This window comes from Balaenoptera acutorostrata, chromosome 4, assembly GCF_949987535.1.
Source record: "Balaenoptera acutorostrata chromosome 4, mBalAcu1.1, whole genome shotgun sequence".
Classification (NCBI taxonomy): domain Eukaryota; kingdom Metazoa; phylum Chordata; class Mammalia; order Artiodactyla; family Balaenopteridae; genus Balaenoptera; species Balaenoptera acutorostrata.
In genome coordinates, this window is record NC_080067.1 from 102,280,499 (window position 1) to 102,294,118 (window position 13,620).

Consider the following 13,620-nt stretch of genomic DNA (forward strand, 5'->3'; position numbering starts at 1 on the left):
TAGAGATGAAGATGCATATGGCAGTCCCTGCACTCAAGATGCTTTCAGTATATTGTAGGAGACAAACCAAGAGTGGCAACATGGTATGGAAAGTGTCCCGGCCACAAAAGCAGTGATTCAGTGTTCTGAATCAATGCTAAGAATCTGACGCTCCCAAACCAACAAAACAGCACCCAAACTGTAAAAGTCCTAAACAGGGACTTTTCACCCACCTCCTTATTTCATCAGTTAGGCAGACAATGTGCTCCTGCATCCGGCGCAGCCGGATTTCATAGCGTACATCTTTAGCTTGTGGGTTGTAGTTTCTGGCATAAAAGCCCCGCCAATAGGCCTGAAGCTTGGTGGCTGCTTCATTCAATTTCTGAAGGGCAACTTTATTTTGTCCCAAAGTAACAGATCTGTGGGTTAAAACCCTGCAAGGAAGTTTCTCTGAAGCTGTTTGAGACATGGTTTCTTCACTGTCTGGCTGCGTATGGAAGACATTGTGTCCAACTGACTCAGGAAAAGATGTAAGACTGTGGGTGTCATCCTTTTTGACGGTATTGTTGGTTACTGTTGGCTCAGGACAAGGTAATAGCCCATCTTTCTCATTTACCTCTGTACTGATAGCACTTTTTGTCATCTCAACAGAATTCTCATTTGCAGCCCAAAAAGCCTTTTCCCCTTCCTTATCAGAGCCGCTGTTTTCCGGACATTTCACAGATTCATCTGCAGCACCATCATCTTCTAGGCCCAAGTTAATGTCTTGCAGCCTCAGCTCAACTGTAGGTGATACTGGAGAGAGTCCTGACGCAACTGGCATAAAAGTAGACTCTGAAGAGAGAAGACTACAGTTTAACTTGTCTTCATCTGTCTGGATGTCTTCCAGGTGCAGGTCATTTCGAGAATATCTTGTAGTGTGTACAGAGGCTGGAAAGTTATTCTTAACAGCATATAAATGGTCATCATTACTGCTTATCCCAACCCAAGAATTGACCTGGATGACGGGTTCTAAAAGAATCAACAGAACATCATTTAAAACATTAAATATTTAAAGAGATGTTTTTTCAGTTGGATCCTTTTAATGAACTCTAATTCCTGAAATATAGTAAAGTGCAATGAAATGCTTTCAGTAATTTCCTCCAATATGCCTAAAACACCAAACCAAATATTTTTAAGAAAATGAATTCTTGCAATGGTCATAAGAATAATCAAAGTACCAGGTTTCTTCAAAAGGTAGCAGTCCTCTGAACATTTTCAAAAATTAGACATATAGTAGTTATATATGTCTATCTGTGTATATACATATAAGATTCAAATGTCCACTTAAGCTAACAAGTAAAAAATTATGAAAACATGTACTTTTTTTGTTTGATGATACCAAACAGATCAAACAACTTGGAGAAAAAGGATCAGAGATCAATTAACTTCTTACCACTTTCCTGGACTACCTGGCAATCTTGAATGGGGCTGGAATGCTCCGGTACAAGGGATGCCCTTGTTTCAACAGGAGCAAGAGAAGACGACTCTTCATTTTGGCTCTGGTTCATCAACTGCCTCTGGTGAAACCTAAAAATCAGTAACATCTGATGTGATTTAACGCAAACCAAAAACAGAAAGCTTTTTCTGCTTCCTTTGAAAGGTAACACTGTCAAAAAGGTAGAAGTTTACAAGTTTTCAAAGTATATACCTTTGAAAGGCAAGAATATAAAATGGGAAAAAGACAGTCTCTTCAGCAAGTGTTGCTGGGAAAGTTGGACAGCTGCATGTAAATCAATGAAGTTAGAACACACTCTCACAGGGGAATTCCCTGGTGGTCCAGTGGTCCCTCCACGCTCTCAATGCCGAGCACCCAGGTTGGATCCCTGGTCGGGGAACTAAAATCCCACAAGCCACTCAGCACAGCCAAAAAAAAAGAGAACACACCCTCACACCATGCCTCAAAATGGCTTAAAGACTTAAACATAAGAAAAGACACCATAAAACTCCTAGAAGAAAGCATAGGCAAAACATTCTCTGACATAAATCATACCAATATTTTCTTAGGTCAGTCTCCCAAGGCAATAGAAATAAAAACAAAAATAAAAAAATGGGGGGCTTCCCTGGTGGCACAGTGGTTAAGAATCTGCCTGTCAATGCAAGGGACATGGGTTCAAGCCCTGACCCAGCAAGATCCCACATGCCGCAGAGCAACTAAGCCCATGCACCACAACTACTGAGCCCGAGCTCTAGAGCCCGCAAGCCACAACTACTGAGCCCACGTGCCACAACTACTGAAGCCTGCACACCTAGAGCCCGTGCTCCACAACGAGAAGCCACGACAATGAGAAGCCCGTGTACGGCAACGAAGAGTAGCCCCCGCTCACCGCAACTAGAGAAAGCCTGCTCACAGCAACGAAGACCCAACACAGCCAAAAATTTAAAAATTAATTAATTAATTAATTATTTTTAAAAGCCATAAAAAAAAGGGACCTAATCAAAACTACAAGCTTTTGCACAGCAAAGGAAACCATAAAAAACAAACAAACAAACAAACAACAACAAAAGAAAAGACAACCTACAGACTGGGAGAAAATATTTGCAAACGATGCAGCTGACAAGGGCTTAATCTCCAAAATATACAAACAGTTCATACAACTCAACAACAAAAAAACAACCAACCCAATCGAAAAATGGGCAGAAGACCTTAACAGACATTTCTCCAAAGAGGACATACAGATGGACAGTAGGCACATGAAAAGATGCTCAACATCACTAATTATTAGAGAAATGCAAATCAAAACTACAACGAGGTACCACTTCACATGGGTCAGAATGGCCATCATCAAAAGTCTACAAATAACAGGGACTTCCCTGGTGGTCCACTGGTTAAGAATCCACCTTCCAATGAAGGGGATAGGGGTTCAATCCCTGGTCGGGGAACTAAGATCCCACATGCCACAGGGCAACTAAGCCCATGCACCACAACTACTGGGCCCTCGCGCTCTAGAGCCTGTGTGCCACAACTAGAGAGAAGCCCAAGCACTGCAACTAGAGAAGCCCACGCACCACAACGAAGACCCCGCGTGCCGCAACTAAGACCCAATGCAGCCAAATAATAAAATTTAAAATAATAATAAAATTAAATTTAAAAATTTTTTTAATTTTTTAAAAAAGTCTACAAATGACAAATGCTGGAGAGGGTATGGAGAAAAGGGAACCCTCCTACACTGTTGGTGGGAATGTAAATTGGTGCAGTCACTATGGAAAACAGTATGGAAGTTCCTCAGAAAACTAAAAATAGAATTACCATATGATCCAGCAATCCCACTCCTGAGCATATACCCAGACAAAACTATAATTCAAAAAGATACATGTACCCCTTGTTTATAGCAGCACTATTTACAATAGCCAAAACATGTAAACAACCTGAATGTCCATCGACAGATGAATAGATAAAGAAGATGGGGTACATATACACAATGGAATACTACTCACCATAAAAAAGAATGAAATAATGCCATTTGCAGCAACATGGATGCAACTAGAGATTATCATACTGAAGTACATCAGAAAGAGAAAGACATACATATGATATCACTTGTATGTGGGATCTAAAATATGGCACAAAAGAACCTATCTACAAAACAGAGAGACTCACAGACATAGAGAACAGACTGTGGTTGCCAAGGGGGAGGAGCGGAGGGAGAGAGGTGGACTGGGAGTTCCGGGTTGGTAGATGCAAACCATTACATTTAGAATGGATAAACAACAAGGTCCTACTGTACAGCACAGGGAACTATATCCAGTCTCCTGGGATAAACCATAATGGAAAAGAATATAAAAAAAAGAATGTCTATATGTGTATAACTGAGTCACTGTGCTGTACAGCAGAGATTGACACAACATTGTAAATCAATTCTACTTCAATAAAATAATTTTTAAAAAAAAAAGCAGAAAGTATATACCTTTAATAACCCCCAAATTACAAAGTCTCATTTAAAAGCACTGGATAGAAAAGGTTAAGAAACTTATTTTTAAATCATATAGTCAGACACCATCATATGCATATACACGCACAAACCTTCAAAGGCAGGATCTCTGATAAAAGAAGTGACTACTAAATGCTTCTAGCTATACCCTTTTTTTTTGGCCGCTCTACACGGCTTGTGGGATCTTAGTTCCCCAACCAGGGATTGAACCTGGGCCCTCCTCAGTGAAAGTGTGGAGTCTTTACTGGACCGCCAGGCAATTCCCAAACTATACTTCTTTTTTTTTTTTTTTTTTTTTTTAATTTTTATTTATGTTTGGCTGAGTTGGGTCTTCGCTGCCGCGTGCGGGCTTTCTCTAGTTGCAGCGAGCGGGGGCTGCTCTTCGTTGTGGTGCGCAGGCTTCTCATTGTGGTGGCTTCTCTTGCTGCGGCGCACGGGCTTAGTTGCTCCGCGGCATGTGGGATCTTCTCGGACCAGGGATAGAACCCACATTCCCTGCATTGGCAGGCGGATTCTTAACCACTGCACCACCAGGGAAGACTCCAAGCTATACTTCTTAATGTTAGTATTTTAAAACCCATATGAAACACCCACATTAAGGGACAAACGCAGTTTTTTAAAATCCCACTCTCCCATGCTGCTTGGCTCTCCGCAATGAAGAACTGATTAGCAATGCGGTTGCTGGGGAGCAAACTGGACTGCACTGCAAGGTTCGGTTCCCCTACAGACTGCTGCAGTGACGAGTGGCCCAAGTGCCCAGAAATGTGGGCCGCAGCACTCGCCTCAGTCCTACTAACCCTGCAGGAAAGAGTCAGAGGTATTTTCACTTGTGAATTCATCAGCCACTACAGATAAATGGGCTCACCTCTGCTTGCTCAGAATCTTCTCTAGTTTGGCATCCTCTGCAGTCTGAAGACCCAGCGTAGAAGTGAGAGGACAGACTGTAGCCAGATACTGGACAAGCTGGATGTGCTGGCCAGGCCGATACGCTCTCCCCTTGCCTTGACTATACAGCCATTCAGCTTTTAAACTGGAATTGAGGGACATAAAGAAGAAGGGATGGCACTAGGGTAGACAAGATACATTTTTAAGCAATAATGACTCTTCCTTCTTAATTTACCTTTATAGCATCCTTGGATATTATTCATAAATAAAATTCACTCAAGTTAAAAAGAAAATCTATCCTTCTGATTCATTCTCCTTATTATTACAATGTTTTAAACCTTTTTTTTTTTTTGCTTAGGAGCACTTCCAAAGATTTGTACTAATGGCTCCAAATATTTTAAAATTATTTTCAAAGAAGCAATGAATAGTCCCTCCATTCACTATCAAACTGAAGTACCTAAATACATAAATTGTGTTTAAATCCATTAGTTCATAATGATAGTTTTTTTTTTTAAAGCTAATTGGTCACAGCTGAAGGATGCTAGTGAACTACCAACTCATTATTTTTAAAAACTGGTAAATAAAGGAGACAAATTAAATATTATTAATTCTACCTTTCCTATATAAACTATACCAATGACCAAATAGTTACTTCATAGAAGTATTCCAGCTAATAAAAAAATTAATGATAGAATTAAAATTTCACCACTTTGCAACTCATTTACTTCATAGAAGTATTCCAGCTAATAAAAAAATTAATGATAGAATTAAAATTTCACCATTTTGCAACTCTCAATGAATTAATGGATTTAGGCACTGATCATTAATAGCTACACCTAACACAAGAGACAACCAGACACCACGTGCCTCTCAATAGAACCCACAAAGTAGTCCTTCCCCCAACAAAAATCGGATCAAACCTCCATATCCAACTACCAATTTACAGGAAATACAGAAGGAGAGGAGTATGCCAAAGGACACGGAGATACAGCAATTGGCAAAATAAGCACAGTGGGACACTCTATAGGACAAATAATCTGATTTCTTCAACAACCAAAAAAAGAGAAAAGAAAGCAAAGAAAATAAAAAGAGGATGGACCCATAGAGAGATTTGAGAGCATCATCTTGGACCTCCAGCCAAGTCGAGCCTTCAAACGACTCCTGCCCCCTGTGATCTCACCACAAGATCCCAAGTGAAAACTACCCAATCAGCACAGCCAACCCATGGAGCATGCAATGACAATACATTTTTAAAACACTGAAAAAGAGAAAAGGAAAGAAATTTATTTAATATATCAACCAATTACAATGTATGGCCTTATTTGGATCCTGTTTCCAAAAATCCATTACAAAACTGCATTTATGAGGACTACTGGAAATGTAAGCACTTAACTAATATCTGGTGTTATTATGGAATTATTGTTAAATTTTTTGATAAGTGATAATAGTATTGTAGTTATTTCTTTAAGAGTCCTTATCTTTTAGAGATGAAATTATATGTAATCTGAGACTTGTTTCAAAATAATACAGGAAAAGGGGGCGTGGGTGAAGGTATAGATGAACAAAGTTGGCCATGAATTGAAAACTGCTGAAGTTGGGTGACAGATTCATGGCAGGTCATCACACTACTGTTTACTTTTGTAATATGTTTGAATTTCTTTTTAATTAACATGCTTATGCCTCAATTTTATCATTCTTTAATCTGCCCATCAACTTGAAGTTAAAGTTGCATCATTTTGGCATACTTTGTTTCTCTGTACACCATTTAACTCAGCATTGCAATAGTTTGAAAATCACTTCCAATCCACAACCATTTTCTTCAATCTTCATATTAAGGTATCCACATTAGGCAAAAAACTGTATAGTCCAAAACTGTTAAGCCACCCCAGATGTATCATAGACTGAAAAGAAAATGGTTCTTTTTTTTTTTTTTTTTAATAATTATTTATTTTTGGCTGTGTTGGGTCTTCGTTTCTGTGCGAGGGCTTTCTCTAGTTGTGGCGAGCGGGGGCCACTCTTCATCGCGGTGTGAGGGCCTCTCACTATCGCAGCCTCTCTTGTTGCAGAGCACAGGCTCCAGACGCGCAGGCTCAGTAGCTGTGGCTCACGGGCCCAGTTGCTCCGCGGCATGTGGGATCTTCCCGGACCCGGGTTCGAACCCGTGTCCCCTGCATTGGCGGTGGATTCTCAACCACTGCGCCACCAGGGAAGCCCAGAAAACGGTTCTTTTGATAGCTGGTTAAATAGTGCAGAAGAGTCTTGGTGCAGTAAAATGAGTTTAGTTTTCTAAGACGTGCCAGTGTCACAGGAAAGGAGACTGTTTTCTAACAATGAGATATAAAGTATGCCAAACTGATTAACTGAAGTCATGTAACAATAAAAATTTTAATACACTTAATAAAAATAATTAGAAGTATTTCTTCCATAGACGCATTCCTGTGGATTAAATAAAGCTCATTCAGAATCTTCATGAACTCTACTCTAAGTTTCCATAAGTTCTCCTGCCAAGCAAATGGTTTGTTGAGAGGCTGTCCCTAAAAAAGGTCCATTAATAGAGGACAATCCCCAACTTTAATAATAGCTAGCAAGCGACATTTCCAGGTTATAGATGGTTTGTAGTTTGGGAGGAAAGAAAAGTGAAAGTAAAAGGATACAGAAGGAGGCTCAGGTATTCCACAGTTTAAGTGTGTGAGGTGAACCACGAACTGTAGAGTATCAACTACTGTAAGATCTGTTTTTCTGCCTTTGCTTCACATTCATCAATAAACACACCATTACACAAGCTTATTAATCCACACAATATTTTCTTAGGTAAAAAAAAATCTCTCTGCCCATACAAAGACAAAATTAAAATTAATTCAGCTCTAACATATTAATTTCAAATCACTGGAATATGACTTTTCTCTTGAAATTAAAGGAACAGTCTACATTTTATAACAGGGATAGCAACTACTGAGAGAATTTAAAACTGCTCTTTCACCTAATTAAAAAAAAAAAAAAGGAATAATGGATGAAATGATATCTGGTATTTGCTTTTAAAATATCCTAACCAAAAAAAAAAGTGCGGGATAGATGAAACGAGATTGGCAAAATGTTGATAACTGTTGAAGCCACATGGTGGGTATTTAGGTGTTCATTATGTTACTCTACTTCTGTATATATTTTAAACATCCTTTCAAAAAAAGAAACATCTCCAAAATTCTGCTCCCTAAGTTCTGATCTGTAAGCAACAGAGGTGTAGCTTGGTACTAGGTCCTATAAACAGTAAAACAGAGATCGAAAACAAATTCAGAAAGAACTCCAAATACTGAGGTGTTACACAAAGGTCCTTCCCCAGGTGTGCTTCTCTCTGAGAAAGCCCTCAGCCAAAGCACCACAGCGGTGGGTGACTGCTCAAGTTACTTTTTTGGGAGACACACACACTCAAGATCTGGTACCCAAGGTCATCAGGGAACTTGGGACACTTTTCATCATGGAGAAAAAATTTAACTTGGTTGTTCTTAGCAAATAACAGGCTGGGTAGATACAAAAACTAGAAATTCCTTCCTGCTTATCCTTCAGGGCAATTCCAAGGTTGACCAGAAAAATGCTGGAACACTGCTCAGGGTACCCACTGATTTTTCAGTCAATAGCTCTCCCTTAGAATAATTCCTCCCTCCAAGACAAAATACTTCCAGCGTTGTTTTAAAACATGGGAGCACTGTTTACAGACTACACAGTTGTCTCAGACATCAACTGCAGCAGCATTTTTCTCAACCACCTAGGTTCTTTGGTTTGAATACAGCTCTATTTACCCACTCTTCTATGCACTGACATTTGGGTTGTTTCCCAAATGTCCCACATAGCTCCCAAATGTTTTGAGCTATTATGAATAAGGCTGCTACGAACATGCTTATATACATGTTTTTTGGTAGACATAAGCACCTATTTCTCTAGGGTATATACCAGAAACCAAACTGCTGGGTCATAGTGTATTTATAAGTTCAACTTCAGTAAATACTGCCAGTTTTTCAAAATGGCTGCACCATTTACACTCCTAGAACAGTGTATGAGAGTTCTAATTGTTCTACATACTCATCAATACTTAGTATTGTCCATCCTTTTAATTTTAGCTACTCTGGTGGGAGCTGGTTGATTTGAAGCCTCCATAATAAACAAGGAAAAAAATAATCTTTCTGAATTATCAAAAAAATCAATATAGTGGTTATCTCTAGTGGGGAGGGGAGTTATGATAAGAGTGGGGCAAAGGAGATCTCTGGAGTGCTGGTTTTGTTCTAGCCTTATTTTCAGTGATGATTATATGGGTATTTTTAAATATTACGTTTGAACTATTTCTGAATTATATCATACTGTGAAATTTTTTTTTTAATGTGGGGGGAAAAAGAATCTGTCTGAGAAAGGGTTGCTATTATGCTACATTCCCACCTCTTCCTTCCTCCCATACTTTAGTGTAGAATAACCCCACAGAGAGAGAGAGGCTACCCAAGTAAAAGTCCACTCTTCCCTACCTCCTGAAGAATCTGAAATTAAACATCTACAAAACATTATAGAGAAAGTTCCAAAAAAATACAAATTCACCTTAAAGTCACTTGGGTTAAAACCATTTCCACAGTATAGAAACATAGCCTTTGCATTATTATTCATCTATTCAACAGATATTTTCTGCTTTTTAACACTAGCTTTAGTTTCTACAAAACTCTTCAATCCCCAGTCCCTATCCTTAAGTAATAATGACAGTTATCATTTATTAAGCATCTACTGTCTGACCAGTATTATGCTATATCCATTATCTTTAGTTCTCATAGCATCCTTGAAAGCTAGGTAGTTCTAGCCACATTTTACAGATGAGAAAACTAAGGCTCAGAGAAGTTATGGAACTTGTCCAGGCCACATTGCTAATGGGCGGCAGGGAAAGATGTGAAGCTTTCTCTTGTCTCTCCTGACCAGGTCTCATTCTCTTCCCAGGTCTCTCTTTATACCAAACCCTTACCTCTGCCCATCTCACCATGCTGCTGCCACATATGAAAATGTTGCCAGTCCTACTCCCACAGAGAAATCTGATAACGTCTTTCTTTCTATTAAAGGAAGATCCAGAGAAGATAATCCAAGTAAACCCATATTCCAGCTTTAGAATTACCCACAGTTTGAAATAAAATAAGGTATCTGAATACACAGCAACACTCACTGCAGGAAAAAGGAAAAGCCACACTTTTTTGTAGGCAAACCAGAGCTGACATACGTCCCACACCCTACACCAGCACCACCACTATGTAGCTCCTGGTTGCCATTCCTCACTGCCCCACACCCTGTACAGCAACTAGATGAAATAGCAGGCAGAAAGAAAAGGAAAACCCTGTCAGTAATCTACCATTCCTTCTCCCGTCGGGAAACCCCTCAAGCAACTATCAATCTGTAGAACAGAAGGACAAAAACAGCGAGGAAGAATGTATGTGTTGAGTCCATGAATGCAGGTGTGTATGCAGTGAAAGGAAGAAGAGAAATGAGGCAGAGTGAACAGAATTAAGTCATCTTGACTCTCACTATCCTCTCTAAATCCACCCCTTCTTGTCCACAACCTAGTTCCTTACCTCCCCTAAAGCTCTGATTCTACTGATCGTGTGCCAGCGTCCAGAAGACCCCATCATGCAGGGGTCCCAGCTCCAAGCTGCAGAAACCATCAAAGATCTAGAGAAGGGGGAGTTCCCACTTCTGCTGTTTCACAGGTAGAAGGTGAGGACCCATCAGCATGTCTGCTACCAGTTCCAAATTGGAACTCTGCACGCATTTTCCCAAGGTCACTGTTATAAAGAGTAGTTGGGTACTAAGGTATTATTAATACTGCCTTTACAATATGATGGACAGCTTTTGTGGGATTGATCTGAAATTCTACACAGCATCTATAACACGGTTTCTATATAGAAATGCTCCAAGCCCCAAACAATCGATTAACAAAAGAATTTTTAGAAATCAATTTGTTGTATCTTGGGCAAGAAGTTAAACTCACTAGCCCCAACCTCTAAGGTTGATATTTATTTCTTATCCTTTTTAAGAAAGGATAAAAAATCCTAAGTGAACAGCACAGAGTCTGCTATATGATGGTACGAATGATCTTAATTTCTAAATGCACATTTCAAGAAATATTCAGTTTATTAATCTGTAGTAAGCTAGAAATGGGCTTTTCAATTAACTTCCATGATAAATGTGATGTTACAGGGGTCATGTTCACCTTTCCTTCTGCGAAATCACATATCCATCTAGGACTCTGAGGTTTAAGCACCAGCTGACGATGTATGGCCGATAGTCGAACCCTGGAATGGAAGGTGTTGCCATCACACAAGGATTGTTCATGATCGACAACTGTTCCAGTTCAGTTAAAGATGCCAGAAAAGAGATCTGGAACAAAGGACATCTTTGATGAATGAAATGGACTACTCAGTGTCAAGCGCAGGGCTTCCACTGATTACACATCTTTGGCAGTTTGAGAATGTAACAATTTCCCTCTTGTTTTGAAAAGTGACAAGTAACACTCTTATATTATCCACTGACTTCCAAAATTCCAACAATATGGCCATCTGTCCTTGCTGCACGAAGTCCCTTAGAAAGCACTGTTTCCTAGCAAAGAGAACCCCATTTTGAAAATATAACAGCAGCCAGAAAAAGGTGCACAGTGTACCTTACTAACCCTGTTAATGTACATGTCCCTCTACCAACAATTACTTCCCAATGGAGTGATAAGTACAGCATTACAAATGAAATTAAGTCTTAATAACCCACTGACATTAAGTAAAAGTAGAAAGAAAAATAATGGTCTTCTAGAGCCAAGTGTTTCATCCTGATAACAGTTTCTTCCAAGATGCTCACAGTCTAAAGTGAGCTCACAACCCTTTCCTGCATCTCTCCTGACTTTCCAGCTTCCCAGATCCCATAAGATACCCTCAAATTTTACCTCATTTAAGTCCCGGATTTCATTTTCTGCCAAAGAAAGTATAGCAAGACATCTGGGTAGATAAGCAGGTGCCATTCTAAGAGAGGTGATGATATTTCCATGTAAAAGTAGGGTCTTGAAAGTAAAAAGAAAATGCATTACAAATGAAAAGATTACAAATTGGTCTATTTTGATAAAACCAAAATGGTGTGTACAAACATAAAGTGATCTGTTTTATTATACTTCTCATCACACACAAATCAAAGACTGTTAATGCTGGAAGGGTCCTACGTGGTCTTCTGGTCCAATTCTCCTTTTTCACATCCACATTCTAAGATCAAGAAAGTTTAAAGACTTGTCCAAGAACATATGCTTAGTGTAGGCATGTTGTGAGATTTAAGTTATTAAAACTTGAGCAATTTCCAACATACTTGTTCATTTCCTTTTAAAACATCAAAACAGGGGGTGAGAAAAGTGAAAGAAAACATTCATTAAAACAATCAGGTATAAAGCAAATTTTCCAAGAGAGAGAGATAACCCACAAACCATAATTTGCAATTATATTCTCTTGGTAACTTAAAGCTTGAGGAAGGTTGAATGTGCTTAGAGATGGTGCAGACTCAAATTAAGTCAGCAACAATGAAGAATAAAGCGAATACTCCCAACACCCAGGATTTTTTTTTTTTTTTGGCTGCGTTGGGTCTTCATTGCTGCATATGGGCTTTCTCTAGTTGCAGCGAGTGGGGGCTACTCTTCATTGAGGTGCACGGGCTTCTCATTGCGGTGGCTTCTCTTGTTGCGGAGCACGGGCTCTGGGCACGCAGGCTTCAGTAGTTGTGGCTCTCAGGCTCTAGAGCGCAGGCTCAGTAGTTGTGGCACAAGGTTTAGTTGCTCCAAGGCACGTGGGATCTTCCTGGACCAGGGATCAAACCCATGTCCCCTACATTGGCAGGTAGATTCTTAACCACTGCGCCAGCAGGGAAGTCCCAACACCCAGGATTCTGATAAGGTAATCATGCCTCCATTCCAGAAAAAAAAAGTTCAATCATTTTTAGTTCATTTGAATTCTCTTAGTATCTGGCTACATCAAATTGCTTAGAATAATTGTTGCTAAAAATGATTTCTGCTAACAGTATAGTGAAATTTGAGCTAATAATACTGTTTCTAAGGTTAATGAATTCATCTAATGCTAATAATATCCAATGGAGCAAAAATATGGAAAAAGCCTACACATGTTGAAGCTGTGGTGCCAACTGTTACTTATTTCAGTGGCCCCCAACCTTTCGGCATCAGGGACCGGTTTTGTGGAAGACAATTTTTCCACAGACCAGGGTGGGGGTGGGGGGTGGGGGGCGGGATGGTTTGGGGATGATTCAAGCGCATTACATTTATTATGCACTTTCTGTTATTATTATGTTGTAATATATGATGAAATAATTATACAACTCACCATAATGCAGAATCAGTGGGAGCCCTGAGCTTGTTTTCACTTGCCACTCACTGATAGGGTTTTGATATGAGTCTGCAAGCAATTGATTTATTATGGTCTCTGTGCGGTCAAACCTCTCTGCTAATGATAATCTGTATTTGCAGCTGCTCCCCAGCGCTAGCTTCACTGCCTCAGCTCCCCCTCAGATCATCAGGCATTAGACTCTCACAAGGAGCGTGCAACCTAGACCCCTCGCCTGAGCAGTTCACAGTAAGGTTCGCGCTCCTATGAGAATCTCATGCCACCGTTGATCTGTCAGGAGGCGGAGCTCAGGTGGTAATGCAAACGATGGGGAGCGGCTGTAAATACAGATGAAGCTTTGCTCGCTCACCTGTCGCTCACCTCCTGCTGTACGGCCCGTTCCTAATGGC

At 39.9% G+C, this 13,620-nt stretch overlaps 1 protein-coding gene across 5 annotated transcripts in view; it reads right to left on the bottom strand.

Annotated features, from left to right (window-relative positions):
* The window catches only part of CEP97 (centrosomal protein 97), a 28,598-nt gene that overhangs the window by 9,940 nt on the left and 5,038 nt on the right, over positions 1-13,620 (bottom strand). For 4 of the 5 annotated variants that reach the window (XM_057545487.1, XM_057545486.1, XM_057545490.1 and 1 more), the window contains 5 exons: positions 11,782-11,895; positions 11,062-11,228; positions 4,816-4,980; positions 1,415-1,548; positions 213-990 (listed from right to left, as the gene is read on the bottom strand). In XM_057545487.1, coding sequence (XP_057401470.1) covers positions 213-990; positions 1,415-1,548; positions 4,816-4,980; positions 11,062-11,228; positions 11,782-11,895 — 1,358 coding nt within the window. The remainder of the gene's footprint in view (positions 1-212; positions 991-1,414; positions 1,549-4,815; positions 4,981-11,061; positions 11,229-11,781; positions 11,896-13,620) is intronic. The other variant, XM_057545488.1, reaches the window with a different exon arrangement.